The 23,140-nt window shown below is 40.3% G+C and overlaps 1 protein-coding gene across 1 annotated transcript in view; it reads left to right on the top strand.

Annotated features, from left to right (window-relative positions):
• LOC126456503 (glutamate receptor ionotropic, kainate 1) overlaps positions 1-23,140 on the top strand; it is a 338,468-nt gene that overhangs the window by 134,165 nt on the left and 181,163 nt on the right. The window contains exon 3 of the mRNA XM_050092256.1: positions 11,673-11,848. Within this exon, the coding sequence (XP_049948213.1) occupies positions 11,673-11,848 (176 nt within the window). The remainder of the gene's footprint in view (positions 1-11,672; positions 11,849-23,140) is intronic.

Here is a 23,140-nt window from a genome sequence, read left to right as displayed (position 1 = left end):
CTTGCAGTACAAAAAAAAACGTATATAATAAGCGACACTTTAATTTTCCACATTATTAATCAAGTCATTTGTAGTCACCTGACTGTAGTGGAAATGAATACGTAGAATGGAGAGCATATCTACGTCCTGAATGAGGCAGCGGTATCGCCTTCTACGATGCTCTTCTCACAGCAGGCAGGATGTCTCTGTGAAGTTCTATCAAAGCAGCAGGCAGGGGTGTCACAGCGTTCCCCTGATAAGCTTTTAGTGTGTCAAGAGTGAACTATTATGGGGCACTTGTTTAGCTGTATCTCGAGATTTACAGGAGAAGTTTAAAGTATCTTCTGGTCTGTACCTTCAAAAGGGGTATTAATCTTCTAGGTTTTTCCGTTCTTGATTGCAGGATTGTGCAGTAATATACAGTGATCTAGCTGGCATGTGAGTAGTGCTGCTGCTTTATTTCTTCTATGCATTTGTTTAGCTATAGTCTTAATGTTAGTATATCGTGCTTAGTGACAAAATTTTTAAAGCCTGTGTACCAAGCTTCTTATCTCTTTCGATTCTATGCCGGGTTTAATTTGTGTAGCTCGATGGGTGGGCTCATAGGAGGGCTACAAACTACCTCCTAAGGGATATGCCCTGAGGACTCGAGGATTCTGCTATAAGCTAATTGGGTGAGTGAGATACATGTCTCCCCCTAAGAACGTGCTTTACTCAGATAGTAGGATAACATTTGAGCAGTGGTTTTACGGACTCGTTAAATACAGCTATAATACTTTAGTGGCATGGAATACTCCTCCCTTGTTTAATTATAAACAGTTTACACGTTTATACAAACAATGACAACATAAAATTCGTTTCTTGATCAGTTAAGGAAGCATCAGGACTGCTAGTAGTGCATTATTTTCTGCTGTCATGTCGGCAGTCGGGTTGGGTTAGGGTTGGGTTGTTTGGGGGAGGAGACCAGATAGCGAGGTCATCGGTCTCATCGGATTAGGGAAGGACGGGCAAGGAATTCGGCCGTGCCCTTTCAAAGGAACCATCCTGGCATTTGGCCTGGAGCGATTTAGGGAAATGATGGAAAACCTAAATCACGATGACCGGACAAGGGACTGAACCGTCGTCCTCCCGAATGCGAGTCCAGTGTGCTAACCACTGCGCCACCTCGCTCAGTCGGCAGTCGGCACTAGTATTAGGTGCCAGGAGAAGTGATCAATTTTTAACAGATTATACTTGTTTTCGTGCTGGGGTTGGGAGAAGGGTCACCTTTTATCCAACGCAACAGTTTCTAATGAAGTGGCAGCCTCTGGTAAGGTCTGCAAAGCATTTTACGACCATGTCGGCTGTGACTTCTGGGTTCACCGCAAGCAAGGGTGCATATACTTATCCACGTCATGGAGGCAGCCTTGTCACCAATAGTGGGCGGCAGTATGAATGTTTGTAACTGATCTACTGCCCTATGACAAGCTTGAATGCAGTAATAGCACGAGAAGTTATTCAAGTGTGGAGTTACTTTGGTATTACGTATTGGTTTCCAAGAGGGATATAACCACTTATGAGATAAAATCAGACATCGTGGCAATCAGAGTAGTGTCTCTGGGCATCTTTTAACTCGGCTATTAGCTCACCATCTGCTTGCACCACTCGAACATATTAACTGAGGCCATCTGCATTCTGATGCAGTTTTCCAGAATGATGGCGTACTCCATACTAGTATACTGTTAACTTTAAGACCCAATATGTCATTTAGTTACTGGGGTTCTATAAACGCCACACCTGTAGTAAGGCTGGCTTTACTCCATTTAATCTAATAGTATTTGTACTGAGATTGCGACTCTCCAAAGGAACATTTCTTCCAGCTTCAAACTTAAACTTAAACCTCGCCAACACATTTCTCAATCGTTTTGCATGCTCTTCGATGGTTCAGGGGAGCAATATAACGTCACGTAAATTGATCAGGTAGGTGTTGGGTTTCAAGACTCATAACAAGAAATCAGCAAATCTTTGAAATGTGGCAGATCTGTTTCTTAAGTGAAAAGGCATCTGTAAAGGTATGTACAAGCTACATGGTAAAATTAAATCGGTTTCTGGACGGTCCTTGGGAGCTATTGAGATCTGATGGCAGCCTAAGTGCGTATCAAGAATGGTGAAAACCTACAGTTTACTAATCTGCCCAAAGTTCCTTTATACGTGTGAAGGCGTAAGTGTCATGGTTTATAACCTTATATCCTGCTCTCATATCTACACATAGGCAATAGGTCTTCTCACCATTAATTGATTTCGTAGGTACAACTGCAGTCTGACACTCCCAGGGGCTAGCTGATGGTTCAAAAATTCCTGCATCAAGTTGTCGCTCGAGTGTTTCCTCTACAGCGGACTGTAATTGATACGGAATTCGGTACAGTTTATGGGCAACTGGTCTTGCATTTCTGGTAGGAATTTCATCATACACAATGTCACTATCACATCTCTTCAAATAACGACGATTACTCCTGTAAAACCTGGTATAGCAACCTCTGCTCCATATTAGTCTAATATGACGACTTCTTCTGCAATTGCTACTTCGGGAGAGGCGTGATTGTATATTCTCTGACTGGTAATAACATACCTCCTTCCTTAACTTTATCTGGGACAAAATTCTTCACACTCAGGTACCTTTTGCATGCTGAACAGTAAGGTTTCTTTCGGTATTATTATGACTCACACTCCATAATTGTCTAGCCACAACGGAAATCTTACTGCTTTCCCTATCGTTTTTGCGCTACACAAGTCTCGTCTCACAGATGCCTGTACTCTGCTGAGAATGCCATTTTAAGTGATCACGTTAAATAAACAGCTGGTCCCTTTAGGCTCTTTCATTTCGAAGGTCAACCAGAGAATTCTTCTGGTGCCCTTATTTACTATTCCGATGTGGCCACCTTCAACACAAAAGATTTCGAGGATTGGCGTCATTTCCCAGATTCCTTCTTATGTGTGAAGTGCTGTCACTGTCAATGCGATTCAGTGCTTTACTAAATTTGACAGTGAGCGGCCGAAAACTAGCCACACCTGAAACTGGTACAGGAAATATTATGTATTTTTATGTGGCCTTATGGACGACATTAATAATGTGGATTCTACGAAACCCCTATTTTATTAAGAGACTTAGTGTGTAAATTTACTGATAGTGGGGAAGTTCCTATTGTAAACGATCCATTCAGGTACGTTCTGGCGCATTTGATGTTTGAGGTAGGCATATTTTTTTATTTCGTAGAGTAGTTACTAATTATTTTACGGTTGACTACAGATCTGAGGATGGTTCATGTTGAAACGAAACTAGTCATTTGAGATATTAATGCAGTCAAGGCGAACATTTAATCTGTTAGTTAAGATTCAGGCGATTACCGGAAATATTTCTCTGTAAAACATCATCATCATCATCATTATCATCATCAAAAATGTTCTGCAAAGAGGCAGGTTTCACATGGTAGTTCTCTAGGCTGTCCGATCTCCTTCGATCCTCTTCAGGTTTGCATAATTTCCTCTTCCCTTAATGTCGTCTATCATCTTGTATCTCCTTCTTCCTCTGAGTCTAGCAAGCACTCCCTTCTCAATGAATGTCCCAACCAGTTCTTTTTCCTTTCTCTTACAACCTTCAGCACATACCTTCTCTCACCAACCCTTTCCAATACTCATTCATTACTCACTCTTTCCATTCAGCTTAGTCTCTCCATTCACATCCACATCTCAAATGCTTCTAACCTTTTTATATCCTCTCGTCTCAGCGTCCATGTTTCTGTCTCATATAGTGCCACACTCCAGACAAAACATTTTCCAAGCCTTTTCCTTAGACCTTTATCTAATTTGCCACATAAGATTCTCCTCTTCTTATTGAATGCCTCCTTCGCTGTGGCAATTCGAGTTTTCACCTCCTGGTGACATCTTTAGTAATTCTGCTTCCAAGATATTTATATGCACTTACTTGGCTAATGGTAGATTGTCCTATTTTAATACTGGACAGTCTGCGTCTTGTACTGATGACCATACTCTTTGTTTTTTATGTGTTTATTTGCATCCCATATTCCACACAAGCTTCATTCAGATCTTTCAGCATCTTATTCACTGAACGCTCACTTTCTGCCACTAATACCACGTCATCAGCAAATCTTATACATTCTATTCTCTTTCCACCAATATATATTCCTCTTTTCCCATCTAAGCCTTTTGCAATCATCTCTTCAAGGTATGCGTTAAACAACAGTGTGGAAAGGCAACAACCTAGTTTAACACCTCGTCCAATGCTGCTTCCTTCTGCCATTTCATTTATAATCTTTATTCTTACTTTCTGGTGTAAATATAGATTCTGCATCAGTCGTCCCTCTTTCCAAACCACTCCTTTCCTCTTCAAAATACCCATCAGCTTGTTCCACTGAACCCTATCAAAAGCATTTTCTAAATCTATAAAAACTGCAAAGATTTCTCTACCTTTTTCCATATATCTTTCCCCTGTAATTCTTACCAGGCCAATTGCATCTCTTGTCCCTTTTCCTATTTTAAATCCGAACTGCTCCGCTGCAATCAATCTGTCCAGCTTGCCATATAGCCTTCTATTCAACACTTTCACCAACACTTTAGCTGCATGAGAAATTCGACTGATGGTCCTATGCTCTTCACGTATTTTAGTGATTCTCTTTTTCTCTATTGGTGTCATAAATGTGGCAAGGAAGTCCTCAGGCAATTCCCCTTTGTCATATATCTCTGTAAAACAGAGGCAACGTAAACGTCGCTGAGTGCACTGTTAACAATAATGGGTCTTGAAGTCATACACGAATGAAACTCTGATGGCCAACAAAGATGTAGGACCTGTGTCGGTCCACAGGAGAATTACATGCAAGACAATGATTCATAGCTCTCACCACTACGACAGCATTTAAGCTTCTGGAGTACGTACGAATATAAATCAACGTACAACAAAAGACGAAAATCCTTTTTCAGAAAATTATCATCGTGCCGCAAATAGCTGAGCCATACGTATCCACGCCCATTCCAGGCTAATATTGTAGTTTTCAGTCCAAAGACTAATGCACTGAGGCAGATACGTCTGAATACAAATACATCAGAATTTTAGCTGCTCATGCTGCTTCTTCTCTTTGTACTTCTAATCATCTTCACTTCAGGAAGAAAGACAGAACTAACAGAGATGTCTACTTTTTACGTACGATTAAGATGGCATCCTTACAAACGTTTGTTACCATTCACCTGCACCGGCAACATTCTCAATATTTCTGCCACAGTTTTGTCACTGAAGCGGGCGTGCTGCTTCGCAAACAACAGCAGGCAGTGGCATTTCGGATTATTGTACGGTTTCGCAGCTGACTCGATGGTTTTGCTGTGACGAATACTTGTTGCACATCTCGTTGTGGTAATACTTAACGCGATAAATTCGGCTGAAAATAAGCTCTAAAATAAAAATTAATTACTACAAATGTATCATACCTTAGATGAACGCACAGGGTACACGTGTCACCGATTTAGCTAATACGGTCACATTATCCCATCGATCAAGCTGGATTATCACAGCCGCCAGTTGACACTAATTAGCATCCAATAAGCATTTGCGGAATCAAAGGCCGGTATTACGGTATATACCCTGGCCTGTGGCGCATTAGCATGTAGTAAATTGTGTAGTACTTAACTACTATGTAAATTAATTAGAGACTGACTGCCTGAACCACCAGGAAAATGTACTCGTGGAGTTGTTTTGGCATTCACAGACATACATCAGACTATCTCCTTTCTAGATTCCAGCAGCATTTTACTGAGTTGATGGGAAAGCTATTACAATTTCTCGTTGTTATGGTAGACTTTTTGTGGCATTTCCGTAGGATACAAAAGTTACTAGTAATATAGTCTCCATTATTTATAATTATTTTGCAATTAATGAGAAGCCTCTATGTTTCATGTAAGATTGAAAACATTATAAAATTTCGATCTCGGCTGTTTGAAAACATTATAAAATTTCGATCTCGGCTGTTTCCGATATGAAGAAAATGATACTTAATATCAGTTTAAGGTTGTGAAACTAGGTTCAACAAGTATCTTCGTTAGCTAATAGTTTTCTTGAATAATGTCGAACACAGAGCGAGGAAGACAGAGTATAAGAGTGCATAATAATGAGAACGTGGCGAATAGATCTGTCTTGTAAGAACGTTCTTTGATAACTGCTTTCGTCATAGAGCCGTTTAAGCCGAATGAGGTGACAGAGAAATAGTACACTGCATATTTTGTATCCGGGAAAAGTGCGATACAAATATCCGTCGGGCATCCGGCAAATGCTAGAACAGTTCCATTCAGAAAGAGAATGCTGATTTCATTTCCCACTCAAACCCAGACTTCGCTCCGTCTCTCGGGATCTAACCGTGGGCAGAATGGTAAACCTTAATGTGCTTGCTTACTAGCAGGAAGCTACTACCTCTGCGACTACGATTACTTTTAATTTCTTTTAAACTGAGGTTTAAGTATCGTTTATTTATTATTGAATTTACTACTGCGAACGCTGAATATATGTACAACGTAAATCTTGGTAGAATAGCGATGTTCCTACTCCGGCTTTGAATTTCATTGGAGAGACGTATACGCATATACTATATTTATGTAAGTTTACAAAATTAGTTCAAGAAACATCAGCAGCTTACCATTGACGTATCTTCGAGTAAATGCGTCTGTTTGTTGTTCCTGACGACGTGTATTGTTGCCTGTGGTCTTCTTCAACATTGCGGTATGGTCTTCGAGTCATAAAATAATTGACATATCAACCTTGTTGCACACTTGGTCAAAACAAGCTGATAATGTCAGAACAGGGCAGGGTTGTGTCCCTACGGCCGTAACACGACAGCCAGCAAGGCAGCGACAAGCACACGGAAGTTTGCGTGGCAAGCGAACATTTTTGTGTGAGTACAGCGCGTGTCTAGCAGTGCTGCTTTGTCACCATTGACTTATCTGTATTTCATCTACCAAACTTGTTAGAATAAAAGTTCAAGCGAGCCCTCCGTACACAAGAAGAAATTAAAGCATGTAACCTTTGGGTTCCACGTTTCCGCACTACAGTGTATTGTCTTGACCAAATTAAAGACATGGCGGTAATTTTAGCACAGCTTATTTCACAATCAAAGTTTATTTAGTAAGCTATAAAGACATTTCGCGTCTCATGTAACCAGCCACCGACAGGATTGTAAGTTTTCCCTGTCTTTGACTTACCTTTAGCTAAATTAATAAATACAGGATGACAATTATTGAAAAATATGAAATGAAATCGTCATATCGTCTGAACGGTTTGCGTTAGGATGTTCAAACTGCGCGGTTGGCCGCGGGGCATGACGAGAATTAATATGCGCTGTATGGTTTGGTTTAGCGATGAAGCTCACTTTCATTTGGTTGAGTTTGTCAATAATCAAATTTGGCGCCTTTGGGAGACTGAGAATCCGTATTTCGCGACCGAGATGTCTCTTCAACCTCAATGGGTGACTGTATGATCTGCAATGTCCACTCACGGAATAATCAGTGCCATATTACTAGATGGCACAGTGGCTGCCGAACGGTACGTGAAGGTTTTGGAAGACGATTTTATTCCCATTATCCAAAATGACCGTGATTTCGACAATATGTGGTCCATGCAATACGGAACTCGACCCCGTCGAAGCAGGAGGGTGTTTCATATCCTGGAGGAGCATTTTGGGGACCTCATTCTCGCTGTGTGGTACCTAGAGGCCACTGGCATGGGCATCGATTGGCCGCCATATTCTCCGAATCTAAACATAGGCGACTCGTTTTTATGGGGCTATATTAAAGACAGGGTGTACAGCAATAGCACCAAAACCATTGCTGAGCTGAAAACAGTTATTCAGGAGCTCGTCGACAGCATCGATGTTACGATACTTCAGGGGTCATGCGGAATTTCGCTATTTGTCTGCGCCACATCATCGCCAATGATGGCAGGCATATCGAACATGTCATGACCTACATCCGAATATCTGTAGTGACGTTAACGTGTAGAATAAAGCGTGTGCACGCCGTATTTGTAACTAACGTATTTTTCTTTAGTATAGTTCAATAACTGTCATCCTGTAACTACGCTCTTTAGTACAACAGTAATTAAATCCACACCGGTGAAATTCCGACATGTGGTTATATGAAAACTTTTGCATGATTGGACGTTTCTTAACACGCTCCTAGGTTGCTCATTTCCAGACAGCAGACTGGATTAGTTTCATCATATGTTTCAGTTTGCCGCAATTTTCCATTTATTCTCTGTTACAAACAACGCAAAATACAAAGATTTCTACTTCTGTAATCGCGTGTCAGCGTTCGGTTATTTCCACCTGGCTAAATTACGAAATCTGAATCACTCCCAAATACAACAGAGAAACCCACAAATTGAGAGATAAAATGAAAGCGTGGTCAATATGTCATCAGTTAGAACCTTTTACCCGGCTCACTTCTTTTTCATTATTAAAAAACAGAAAAGACAGCACTACCCAATGATCGTAGCTAACCCAGTCTCCGACACAAACTTCCACAAGAGATAATACAAGGTATGCAGGACGACTTGATTTGTATGTAGCAGATAGATAAAGAAGCACTGAAAGACTTTCACTCACACTGGGCCGTTAGCGATTTTACAAAAATATGGGAACACCGGGAGAATGTCTTGCCTGAACGTAAATCCATATGGTAGCCCAGTCTGCAGCTTTCTCTGTTATATTCGATTGCGGACGGCTCCTATGTGAACGCTAAATACACTGCAAGAGTCAGTCGCGGTCAGAACAGTGCTCTATGTAGCTGTGAGAGCATTACGTCCTAGCTAAATGAATTCGAGCCTCGGCAAGTTGTTGGAGTTCGTTTTGTGAGTGCTTCCGTACCCAAGGGGGCCGAAATGTTTGCTGTCTCAAGTGGCACCGTATCGAATATTTATTGCGCAAACAGGGAAAGCTCAAAAACATCATCCTTTAAATTACAACGCGAACGAACGTGAGTGTATAGGGATCGTGACAGACGGCCACTGGATTGTGACGAAAAGTAAGACGACGGGAGCTGCAAAAGATACTACAAAACTGAATTTCGCACTGAATTTCGCACTCGTGAAACCTGTCAGCACAAAAACAACACGACAAGCTTCCCGTAAACAACGGACTGACAGACGAGATGGAATTCCAAAACCACTTATCAGTGATGCACATATCTGTATCATGAAATCGTAGCGCCAAAGCCATCAGCGGAAGAAAGTCATTTGATCAGATGATCCAACTAACGGCCGAGTTTACGTCCCACGATTGAAACATGGCGATGATTCGGTGATGATCTGGGCAGCCATATTCTTGTATTCCACTAGCCCCACGGTTATTCTGCTCTTTCACATTAGTGCCAAGGTTTTTATGACCATTTTGGCTGATCAGGTCCATCCCATTCTACAGTGTTTGTTCCCCATGGTAGTGCCGTGTCCCAAGACGACAGTGCACATATTCACACCCTCCCATCGTCCAAGACTGTTCTTATGAGCACGAGGATGAATTACAGTATCTTACCTGGCTACCGCAAACACCAGATCTCGATATTATTGAACCCATGTTGCTTGGTTTGGAGTAAAGATTGCGATCGCATTTCACCGTCGCCATCGTTATCTGAACTTGATTCCCCTGAAAACCACACAGGACTTCTACATATACATGGATACTCTGCAAATCACATTTAAGTGCCTGGCAGAGAGTTTATCGAACCACCTTCACAATTCTCTATTATTCCAATCTCGCATAGCGCGCGGAAAGAACGAACACCTATATCTTTCCGTACGAGCTCTGATTTCCCTTATTTTATAGTGGTGATCGTTCCTCCCTATGTAGGTCGGTGTCAACACAATATTTTCGCATTCGGAGGAGAAAGTTGATGTTTGGAATTTTGTGAGAAGATTCCGTCGCAACGAAAAACGCCTTTCTTTTAATGATGTCCAGCCGAAATACTGTATCATTTCTATCACACTCTCTCCCATATTTAGTGATAATACAAAACGTGCTGCCCTTCTTTGAACTTTTTAGATGTACTCCGTCAGTCCTATCTGGTAAGGATCCCGTACCGTGCAGCAGTTTTCTAAAAGAGGACGGACAAGCGTAGTGTAGGCAGTCTCCTTAGTAGATCTGTTAGATTTTCCTAGTGTCCTGCCAATAAAACGCAGTCTTTGGTTAGCATTGCTCACATCATTTTCTATGTGTTCTTTCCAATTTAAGTTGTTCGTAATTATAATACCTATGAATTTAGTTGAATTTACGGCTTTTAGATTAGACTGATTTATCGTGTAACCGAAGTTTAACGAATTCCTTTTAGCACTCAGGTGGATCATCTCACACTTTTCGTTATTTAGGATCACCTGCAATTTTCGCACCATTCAGATATCTTTCTAAATCGCTTTACAATTTGTTTTGATGTTTTGATGACTTTATTAGCCGATAAACGACAGCGTCATCTGCTGACAACCTAAGACGACTGCTCAGATTATCTCCCAAATCGTTTATGTAGATAAGGAACAGCAAAGGGCCTATAATACTACCTTGGGGAACGCCAGAAATAACTTCTGTTTTACTCGATGACTTTCCGTCAGTTACTGCTACACAAATCCAGTCACATAACTGAGACGATATTCCATAAGCACGCAATTTCACTGCAAGGTGCTTGTGTGGTACAGTGTCAAAAGTCTTCCGGAAATCCATAAATACGGATTAGATCTGGAATCCCTTGTCAATAGCACTCAACACTTCATGTGAATAAAGAGCTAGTTGTGTTTAACAGGGACGATGTTTTCTAAACCCATATTGACGGTGTGTCAATAGACAGTTTTCTTCGAGGTAATTCATAATCTTTGAACACAATATATGTTCCAAAATCTTTCTGTACTTCGACGTTTATCCATTCTGAAGCGACACGAAGCTATTTCGAATGCCAATGGGTTTCCTACACCGCATCACCAATGGTAATATTTTGTGTTTTTGGTGTTTCCGTATTTTTGTCCAACCCCTGTAGGTGTCCCATGGTTACCCGAGCGCCAGTGGTAATTTTCTGTGTGTTACTGATGCTCCAGAATAGGGGGGACAAGCGTCGTGTAAGCAGTCTCTTTGGTAGACCTGTTGCACTTTCTAAGTCTTCTGCCAATGAATCGCAGTCTTTGGTTTGCTCTGCCCACAATATTACCTATGTGATCGTTCCAATTTAGGCTATTTGTAATGGTAATCCCTAAGTATTTACTTGAATTTACAGCCCTCAGATTTGTGTGACTTATCGTGAAATCGAAATTTAGCTGATTTCTTTTAGTATTCGTGTGAATAACTTCGCATTTTTCTTTATTCAGGATCAATTGGCACTTTTCGTATCATACAGATATCTTATCTAAGAGCAGATTCCAGGATTACGAACCAAACGACAGTACCCCAGCACCACCTAAGCCTCTAAAGTGGATGAGACATATGACTTCGAAACGACGTAGATATTTCGATCTTCCAGATGTGTTCTCCTGTACCAACTCGTTACTCGTGTTAGTTGCTCTTTCTCCTAGACTGTAGTGACACATTCCAGTCCCCAACCCTGCCACCGCTACAGCCAGATGACCCCGCCAGTAAGTGTTGCCACGGTGCTAGGGGTGAGATGACAGCCGGCCCTTCGTGTGCGGACAGGCCTGATCAAGCTGCGGGAGCTGGTGCGAGCGCCCACCAACCGCGACGTCGAGATCCACCTGCGCCAGGCCGACCCGGACACCTACCGCTCCGTGCTCAAGGAGATCAAGAGCAAGGAGATCCACAACCTGGTCGTCGACACCAAGCCCGAGCACATGCACCACTTCCTCAGAGGCGTGAGTACCTTCTGCTTATCTCTTATCACTCACCTAGAGAACCCCAGCACCAGCTGCTCGTAACTCTTGTATCTCCCTTAAATACGTCTCTTCACGTGTTTCTACTGGAGGTACCATAAGTTAAGCATAATGGCAGAAACATCATGCTGGAAAGATAAACCCTGAGCAATCACTGTAAAAAAACATCGAGATTCCTCTACGATCTTGGGTTGTTTCTACTCCGAAATTCCTTCACCAGGGAAGACGAATGGAATATTCCAGAATTTGAAACACAAACAGCTGCTAGTATCAGTTTCTTAGAAGTAGATACCACAGGGGTTGCGAAGCAACTGAGATCGCTTGATATGGGCAAGTCTTCAGGTCCAGATTGTATACCGATTAGCTTCCTTTCAGATTACGCTGATACAATAGCTCCCTACTTAGCAATCATATACAACCCCTCGCTCACCGATAGATCTGTACCTACAGATTGGAAAACTGCGCAGGTCACACCAGTGTTTAAGAAGGGTAGTAGGAGTAATCCATCGAACCACAGACCTATTTTATTGACGTCGGTTTGCAGTAGGGCTTTGGAGCATATACTGTATTCAAACATTATGAATCACCTCGAAGGGAACGATCTATTGATACGTAATCAGTTTGGTTTCAGAAAACATCGTTCTTGTGCAACGCAGATAGCTCTTTATTCGCACGAAGTAATGGCCGCCTTCGACAGGGAATCTCAGGTTGATTCCGTATTTCTAGATTTCCGGAAAGCTTTTGACACCTTTCCTCACAAGCGATTTCTTATCAAGCTGCGGGCCTATGGGGTATCGTCTCAGTTGTGCGACTGGATTCGTGATTTCCTCTCAGGAAGGTCGCAGTTCGTAGGAATAGACGGTAAATTATCGAGTAAAATTGAAGTGATATCAGGTGTTCCCCAGGGAAGCGTCCTGCGACCTCTGCTGTTCCTGATCTATATAAATGGCCTGGGTGACAATCTGATGAGTTCTCTTTGGTTGTGGGGAAGGCGAGCCAAAGGTTACTTTACATTGGCAGGACACTTAGAAGATGCAACAAGTTCACTAAAGAGACAGCTTACACTACACTCGTTCGTCCTCTGTTAGAATATTGCTGCGCGGTGTGGGATCCTTACCAGGTGGGATTGACGGAGAACATCGAAAGGGTGCAAAAAAGGGCAGCTCCTTTTGTATTATCACGTAATAGGGGAAAGAGTGTGGCAGATATGATACGCGAGTTGGGATGGGAATCATTAAAGCAAAGACGTTTTTCGTCACGGCGAGATCTATTTACGAAATTTCAGTCACCAACTTTCTCTTCCGAATGCGAAAATATTTTGTTGAGCTCAACCTACATAGGTAGGAATGATCATAAAAATAAAATAAGAGAAATCAGAGCTCGAACAGAAAGGTTTAGGTGATCGTTTTTCCAGCGCGCTGTTCGGGAGTGGAATGGTAGAGAGATAGTATGATTGTGGTTCGATCAACCCTCTGCCAAGCTCTTAAACGTGAATTGCAGAGTAATCATGTAGATGTAGATGTAGATGAATCTGATCCCGACGTAACATAAATTAATACCTTTTCATTTACCCGACTCCGAAGAAGCGTAAAACACAATTGAACAGAAACTAAACGCTAATAGTAATTACGGAGATTTTGGCAATTTATGACTCCAATGTTCAGGAACGAGAATCGCCCAGTCGTTCGCTGCAAACAAGTCTTGAATGTCGCAGGGTTCGCTCAGGTTACAACAGACCAACAAGTGTTCAGAGTCTGCCTTGCCTAACATTTGCAAAGTTCATCATCACTGATCCCTTGCTTCTTCAGATAAGTGTTGCACCTTGTCAACACTGTTCTCAAACTTTTGAGGGTCTTCCAGGTCCCAAATTGAATATAACAGCTTTATCTTAGCTCCTCTTTTGCTGGGAACAAGGAAGATGCCGCCTTGAGATTGTGAAAGAGTCATGCGTTCCTTGGGAAACGTTGACGGCAACTCCAACTGCTGAATCTTCCCCCATCTGTCAGTGCCATCATTAGTAGCAATCTCTGTTAATATCAGAGCGTTGCATCGATAATATCCAGGTTATATTTACGTTTCTGTTGTTAAAGAGAATGTTGTCTCGTGAGGAGGTCTGCAGCGTAATATCACAGCCTAACATATCCACAGCTACAGTAGCGTTATAAGCGACCAGCCAAGCCGAACTGTTGACTAAGGCATCTGGTGAGTGCGTATTGTACCAATTATAATAATTTATTTACGGCTTATTTTTGCAAACGTTAGCTTGTACGTTGTGAAAACTGCAGAAAAAGGTAACAACGCTGGTCCTTTTTCGTAACCTCATAACGGTCACCAGGCTTCATAAACCTAAAAGGAAGCAGTGGTAAATAATAACCATCGGTAGAATCTGATTAAATACGTATGCATAAAACAACATTAATACATGGGGAAACCAGACCGAACCTGTGCGATTGGTCAGGAAACTAAATCTCCTGTTTAACCTCGCAACCAAAGCCACTAATTCCCTTGAGCTGCCATAGGACAAACGGATATCAAAAAACGGTAGCAGAATGCTTATAAATATATTTATTCATCTATGTCTTTGTTTATATCCGATATATACTATTCATGAAGAAATTGGTCAATTATTTACTGTGTTTTAGAAATGAAAGAGACATTAGGCTACTGCCGCACCTTTTGCTTCTGTTCCTTTGAAATATGTTTATTTGATTTGTTTATGTTTTTAATAATGTATGTTAGAGCGTGTTTATGGTCCATCCATAGGAATAATTATTTAATTTCAAGTTACTCAAATGTAAATCCAGTATTTCAAATGTGTTTCAAAATGTTTGTGAGCGTACGCTGGCTTGCAGACATGATGGGAGCGCTATCGCCAATCACAGCGCTCGCTACTAATGGAGGCGACTATCAAAGTGAATGGAGAGATAGTTCTGAACAGGGCGGCGCAAGGGACAGTCGCACGGGACACGGAGAGTTCTGGACAGTATGGTAGAGTACAGGAGAGAGTCCTGGACAGTACGGAGCGACGGACGCACGGTCATGGGAGATAGAAATATTTCGTAGTGCCGACTTGTGCACTTGTAAGATTTCCGTGTCTTCTGCAGTGAAGACGTAGTATGCATTTAGAAGTGAATATCTCGGGAGCTATGTTGTTGTTCATAACTAATTACGTGAAGTAGGAATCTATTGATTCCATGTTATTCAACTTATATTTTATTTAATTGCTGGACCATCGACACCTATAAGTGTTTTACAGTAATAAAGGCCATTCTTAAAGGTAGGGGACACCCAGACTGCTAAAAATCCAAAGAAAAGTTGAAGCCTGAGTATCAGTTATATGCCGAGTTACGAAAGAAATAAGGTAAAGAATAAGAACAAAAAGAGTAAGGACAAATGAAGTACATGAGAAATGTGTAAAATAGCAACATGGAATGTACGATGTCTGACACATAAAGAAACAGAACTGGAACAAGAAATAGACAAAACTAAAATCGATATTGCTGTCACCACTGAAACTAAAAAGAAATTACTCGGAATTTCACAATTATCTCATGGTCTATTGCTGGAGCTCACAAAAAGGAAGAGCTGCTGCTGGAGTGCGGAAAGCTTTAAGAAACAGAATACATTCATATACTTTTATACATGAAAGGCTAATAGTCCTACACCTTCAAGCTGGGAGAGGAGACGTCTCCACATTATCTCTGTATCAGCCGGAAGATGGAAAAACCTCATAATATTAATTAATCTTATGGCCTGCTTCAGATGACTGCAGGAAAAATAAGTAAAATACTTGTCACTGGAGACTTGAAAGAGCCATTGGATAACAGACCTATTAGGCATACAGTAAGTACATGGAGTAAAAATACACTGAACACAAGCGAAAAGAAGCTAATCGAGTTCGCACACATAATGAATTAAGAAAAACAAGCATCTTTTTTAAACATAGTCATAAATTTTCGTGGGCAGCTGGATGTACAGTTTCAATAACAGCGAATATTCTTAAAAATATTTAAGGCATTGGTGAGACTAAAGGACACAAGAGTCTAAAGAAGCTTTGATGTACCATCACATCATATTTTAGTAAGAGTTAATGTAACTTTTTTAACTTGTACGAAAGCACATATAAACACTCAGTCGGATGTAAGAATCTGTAAGCGGCAGCTACACCAAGAATAAAGTATCAAACTATTATAGAAAAACAGACTGAACGAGAAATTTCTAATGAAACCAGCACGTAACAACATAAATACAGAATACAATACTATTAAAAGAAATTATAACGCAAGCAGCCGCTAAGGCATTAGGAACAAGGAAAAAGAAATATTCTAAAAGTAAATTAACAAGAACATCGAACCATCATATTACCAAACTCATAAAAGACAACAAGTATGCGCATCTAAAACCCTTAACATTATGTAATAGTGTGAATTATAGAGAGGAGTATAAAAGTAAATCAGCTTTAGTAAAGAATTAAATACGAAAAATAAACAGGAAATTTGGGACTGATATGTGAGTGAAATAGAACGTGATGTCCATGGAAGGTAAAATAAAGCATACAAAATTGTGAAGCACTTGAGTAAACAAGGACGAGATACATTATATCTGCCTACAATATCCGAAAAGAAATATCCGAAAAACCAGAATCAAACACGATACCAATTACTCTGTAGTTCTGATAATGGGAGAACTGCAAAAAGTCAACCGGAAACAAAACAGAAAAATTCGCCAGGGATTGCTAATATAAACAAGGAGCTGTTTAAATATGCATCAAATCTACTGAAGTATAGGCGTTTAAATGTTATTTTAGTACTGTCTGCTGGTTGAGCGGACATGTGATCAGCGAATGGAATGAAGCTCTGGTATGAACTATTTACAAGAAAGGTGGTAAATCACAATTGGCAAATAAATGCGGAATAAGTTTGCTAAATTCGTTAGAAATTGTATGCTAAAATTATAAACAATAGATTAAAGCCAATAGTGGATAAACGTATGTTAGAGGTACTACATGGTTCTAGAAAAGTAGTTTCAGCACATCTGATTACGGAAATATAGTCATCTCACAAAAATAATACGTCTACGTCTACGTGATTACTCTGCTATTTACAATAAAGTGCCTGGCGCAGGGTTCAATGAATCACCTTCAAGCTGTCTACTGTTCCATTCTCGAACGACGCGCGGGAAAAACGAGCACTTAATTTTTTCTGGGAGAGCCCTGATTTCTCTCATTTTATCGCCATGGTCATTTCTCCCTATGTAGGTGGGTGCCAACACAATGTTTTCGCCATCGGAGGAGAAAACTGGTGATTGAATTTTCATGAGAAGAACCGGTCGCAACGAAAAACGCCTTTGTTTTAATGATTGCCACTCCAACTCATGTATCATATCAGTGGCTCTACCTCTCCTATTTTACAATAAAACAAAACGAGCTGCCCTTCTTTGAACTTTTTCGATGTCATTCGTCAGTCCCACCTGATAGGGGTCCCACACCGCACAGCAATACTCCAGAATAGGGCGGACAAGCGTGGTGTACGGAGTCTCTTTAGTAGACCTGTTGCTTCTTTTAAGTGTCCTGCCAATGATTCGCAGTCTTTGGTTTCCTCTACCCACAACATTATCTATTTTATCGTTCCAATTTACCTTACTTGTAACTGTAATCCCTAAGTATTTAGTTGAATTTACAGCCTTCAGATTTGTGTGACTTATCGTGTAATCGAAATTTAGCGGGTTTCTTTTAGTACTCAAGTGAATAACTTCCACACGTCTTTATTCAGGGTCAATTGCCACTTTTCGCACCATACAGATATCGTATCTAAATCATCTGCAATTCGTTTGGTCAGCTGATGCCTTTACAAGACGGTAAATGACAGCATCATCTGCAAACAATCTAAGAGAGTGTAACGTTCTTTTAATAATGTCTTGTAGAGAAAATGGCGTGCTTAATCAGTTTTACTGTAATCCAAAGAAAAATTAAACAATTTAGTATGGAAAACCAGTATGTGATGACTATAATGAAATCAATCCCTCTGAAGTTTACTCAGTGCGTGAGTACCGAGTTCTATGGCCCTATGCAGTAATCTGATAAAATTCCCTATGCAAATAAACAACGAAATACGTTTTTCTTAGCTCTAGAGTCGCAACCGATTTAATCTTGGTTTTCTGTTCTCCCCACAATAGGCGTACAAAATACTCATTCTTGGGTCAGCGAAGTGCAATGTCGGCGGTAAAGTAGCTTCATACAAATAATGTCAGTAGATTAGTTGTTAAATGAATAACCTTGCAAATGTTGAGTGATTATTTTGGATATTGGCTCAGCGCTGTGCAATGCTGCCCGCATAAAAACTGTTACAAACGTTGATACTTTTCTGGCTCTGGCATATTAATTTTTTGTTTCTGACTCTGATTGAAAAATCATTTCCTTAAAAAAGTACTCATTGCATTTAAACAAACACTACATGGAAGAGGATGAGGTACTGATAACAGGATATGCTTTGACTGAATTCAAACACTACATGGAAGAGGATGAGGTACTGATAACGGGATATGCTTTGACTGAATTCTTTAGTTCGAAAAATTTTATTCAAAATAAAGTTTCTCCTTCACTAAATCTAATACGAAACATTTTACATTAACTTCAAAATCAGTGAACTTCTCAATTGTTCTACAATTCTCACTTATTGACGTAATTAAACTTATTTGGATTCTTACATGACAAAGTCTAACATCGTTTAACAAAATAGATTCCAAAATTTAACTTGTCTGTATTAGGATTACAAAACACATGAAATATTACAAATAGGGTATACGTTATTAAACTATACATTAAATCTGATGGCAAATACTTGGTTCCTACATTCAAGGGACGATCCTGTTAGAATTAGCAAAATCCACATAGTGCTGCTGCATGCTTAAAACTACAAATACAAAATTTCATTTCCTTACAACACTGTATTATTCTGCGTCCATACGCCAACAGTTAAATTCTCACACACTCTAGCCACTAGCTTTAATTCTTATATCCTACCTACGACAGAGTGCAACGGCAACTGCTACTACTTTCCGCACGCTCCCACTTACAATCGATTCTGCCACTCAGGCAACATCACTGGTTCAGTGGTGTCTAAGACACAATCTCTTCTACATGTGATAACCATTTCATGTAATTTTTTTAAGATGTATATTACAAAGTCGGGCTCCATGTGCAAGTGGAATCCTCACAAGAGCTACACAGTTTGTCTCCTATGTCGTTAATATAGATCAGGAACAATAGAGGGCATATAACACTTCCTTTAGGAACACCGGATAGCTTTACTCGATGACTTGCGTCTATTACTGCTAACTGTGACCTTTCTTAAAGGAAATCACGAATCCAGTCGCACAACTAAGGCGATGTTCCACAGGCAAGCAGTTTGATTAGAAGACTCATGTGAGGAATGGTGTCGAAAGCCTCCTGTAAAACAAAAAATATGGAATCAGTTTGACATCCCCCGTCGATAACACTCATTATTTCATGAGTATAAAAAGCTGGTTGTGTTTCACAAGAACGATAAATTCTGAATCCGTGCTATGTATTCTTCGAGGTACTCCATAATGATCGAATATAGTGCATTTTCCAAAACCCTACTGCAAAGCGACGTTGGTGATATGGGAGGGTAATTCAGCAGATTACTTCTATTTCCCTTTTTTGCTACTGGTGTCACTTAAGCGATTTTCCAGTCTTTAGGTGCGGATCTTTCTGTGAGCGAGCGGTTGTATATAACTGCTAAATATGGAGCTATTGTATCAGCATACTCTGAAAGGAGCCCTGAATGGTATACAATCAGGACCGGAGGCCTTGCCTTTATTAAGTGATATAAGCTGCTTTGCTACATCGAGGATATCTACTTCTACGTTTCTCATCTTGGCAGTTGTTCTTGATTGGAATTTAGGAATATTTACTTCGTCTTCTTTGGTAAAGGAGTATCGGAAAACCGTTTTTAATAACTCTGCTTTTGTTTCACTGTCATCAGTGACTTCACGGTTGCTATCGCGCAGTGAAGATACTGATTGCGTATGACCCGGATCTCTTTCGGTTTTCAACCAGATTCAGAGACAGAGTTTCGTTGTGGAAATTATAGGGAAAATTACTGTAGGGAATGAGACAGAATCTCCTGGTATTAATCAATTAGTTCCATATGACTGCCAACTGTCCCTCAGCCTTTTAAGTGCTTACATTGTCGATATTATTCATAATAGTTTGATTATATTAAATTTCACACTAAGAAGTGAAGCTTCTAATTTCATAGAGCTGCTGTTTGCTGATGATCAGTTTATAATAGGAAAATCTAAAGAAAAGATTAAAATCTGAGAACAGATGTTAAGCCGAAATGCGGCTAAATATTGCCAAATAAAACCAGAGTGCTGCCATTTGAAAGACTAGGCACAGTAAAAGCCAAAAATTACTGTAGAAGGGCAAATAATTGAACAAGTAAGAGAGTTTAAATATTTAGGGTACAGTTTTAAATTTCTCAAGTCAGATGATGTAGAGCAAAAATTGGACAGATTCAGATATTGCTGTGGAACCACACGAAGTACATTAAAACATAACATACGGAAAGAAATATTAATTAAACGTTACAAAATAAAAGCATTTCCTTTGCTGCGGGGTAGTAGCGAATGTTGAAGCCCCAAACATTTGATCAACTACGACGAATTGATTCATAAGGGACGGAAGTTCTTCCGCTTTGTAGCAGGATATTCATTACTGGACCATGAAAGATAGATCGGTAATTGAATAGAACTAAATACTGAACCCAGTACATCTGTAACTGAATAATACTGACTGAACTGGAAGGACCATGTCCAGTATATGTCTAATAACATGGTAACTAAAGCTGCAATACCATATAACCCAACAGGAAAGAGAAATGTTAGATGTCGGTTTTAAAGAGATGGTGTGTACAATTATGAAGCAAACAAACTAAAAGGTCTAATTCTGGAAGACAATGAAGATGGTGATGATGATGGACATGTTGTTTGTAACTGTATAATTTAGTGCGGGGTCTTGACTTGAAAGTGGATAAAGAAACGAATGGAAGTATTATTTTGCCAATGGGACAACCATTAAATGATGCCAAGCATGGACGTACCCCGAAATATATCCAGGAGGTGGAGAGGGGGCGTGACTCTAAAATTTTCAAACAAACCTAAGTTAAACAGCAACTCCTCTTGGCATATAGTATTGGCTCGCTGCAATCCGCCCCTTAATGCTACAACTGTCTAAACAAGAGGTGCAACTGAATCGCTGGAAATCACTTTTAGTAGTGTACGAGAATTCTGTAATAAATAAAAACTCAGTACTCAGTACTCTACATTCCGGGAGGGGGGGGGGCAGTGGGATGGAGACAAAAACCTGCTCTTGCCGCCTCTCCACCTCTCCCCCCACCTAGAAGCCTATGATGACGAGCCAGAATAATGTCCAACTGCAACCATCATGACACAGCTACCACTCTGAATTTCTACGAGGAAATAGTCCAGTCGGCACTTGATTACTTTAGATGCAATGCGTACTCACACATTATACTATGGCTCAGTTCAACAAATCGACAATATGTAGTGTAGTCAATTAACAGTATGAATCAATTTTATAAGTGTCAGACCTTCCACAGTACACATAATGTGAATATTCCGACGTATGTGCTGATTGCTAGGCGTACGACGATTAAACTTAAAATTCGTCAGTATCAAAGAGCAATACTTAAGTGAAAATTTACCCTCGGAAGGCAATACATTGACTGCCGTCCACATCAGCAATTATCCACCAGACTACACTGATTAAAACCGATTCACCTAGCTAAGGAGAACAAAAACATTAGAGGTGGCATACACAAGCCATTCTGCCGATAACGGTTAATAAGATGCAAAGAGAACAATGAAGTTACTCTCAATACTGTATTGACTGCACAAAAGTCCAACAAGAATGCAACGGCAGCGAAGCAAGATATATTAAGGTATTTGTCACTCGATTATGGCCGATGTAAAAATGCTGTTTCTGTTAAATAGCGAACTAGGACCCTTGAACAATGTGGATACTGCCAGTAGTTAGTTAAAAAGTCAAAACATAGTGGTTGCTCATGCTGATAGGCTCTTTGACTGAAGACTTTAGATTTCCACGAACGCAGGATAAGGGAGTTCAGAAGTACTACAAGCATACTGCAATAGTACGTAAACAAGTAGTTCAAACACATACTTATCCTGCACAGTCGTTACTCAGAAAATTTTTGCAAAGATACATACTAATTGCATTCAGATAGTACAAATAGACAAATATATTTCGATTTTACTTTCTCATCGGCATATTGATAAATGTGTCAAGTAAAAATAATCTACATCTACAACTACATGGATCCTCTGCAAATCACATTTAAGTGCCTGGCGGAGGGTTCATTGAACCACCTTCACAATTCTCTATTCCAATCTCTTATAGCGCGCGGAAAGAATGAACTCCTATATCTTTCCGTACGAGCTCTGATTTCCGTTATTTTATCGTGTTGATCGTTTCTCCCTATTTAGGTCAGTGTCAACAAAATATTTTCGCACTCGGAGGAGAAATTTGGTGATTAGAATTTCGTGAGAAGATTCCGTCGCAACGAAAAACGTCTTTCTTTTAATGATGTCCAGCCCAAATCCTGTATCATTTCTATGACTCTCTCTCCCATATTTTGCGATAATACAAAACGTGCTGCCTTTCTTTGAACTTTTTCGATGATGTAATCCGTCAGTCCTATCTGGTACGGATCCCAGACCACGCAGGAAGAGTACGGACAAACGTAGTGTAGGCAGTCCCCTTAGTAGGTCTGTTACATTTTCTGAGTGTCCTGAGCCTTCCCCACAACATTTTCTATGTGTTCCTTCCAATTTAAGTTATTCGTGATTGTAATACCTAGGTACTTAGTTGAATTTACGGCTTTTAGATCAGACTGATTTATCGTGTAACCGACGTTTAACGAGTTCCTTTTAGCACTCATGTGGATGACCTCACACGTTTCGTTATTTAGGGTCAACTGCCACTTTTAGCTCCATTCAGTTTTTTTTTTCTAAATCGTTTTTCAGTTTGTTTTGACCTTCTGATGACTTTATTAGTCGATAAACGACAGCGTCACCTGCTAACAACCTAAGACGGCTGCTCAGATTTTCTCCCAAATGGTTTATACAGATACGGAACAGCAAAGGGCCTTTAACACTACCTTGGGGAACGCCAAAAATCACTTCTGTTTTACTCGATGACTTTCCGTCAAT

The sequence above is a fragment of the Schistocerca serialis genome, chromosome 1 (genome assembly GCF_023864345.2).
Source record: "Schistocerca serialis cubense isolate TAMUIC-IGC-003099 chromosome 1, iqSchSeri2.2, whole genome shotgun sequence".
In the NCBI taxonomy this organism is placed as follows: Eukaryota; Metazoa; Arthropoda; class Insecta; order Orthoptera; family Acrididae; genus Schistocerca; species Schistocerca serialis.
The sequence above is the reverse complement of the archived record's forward strand: the minus strand, read 5'-3'. Positions and strand labels throughout refer to the sequence as shown.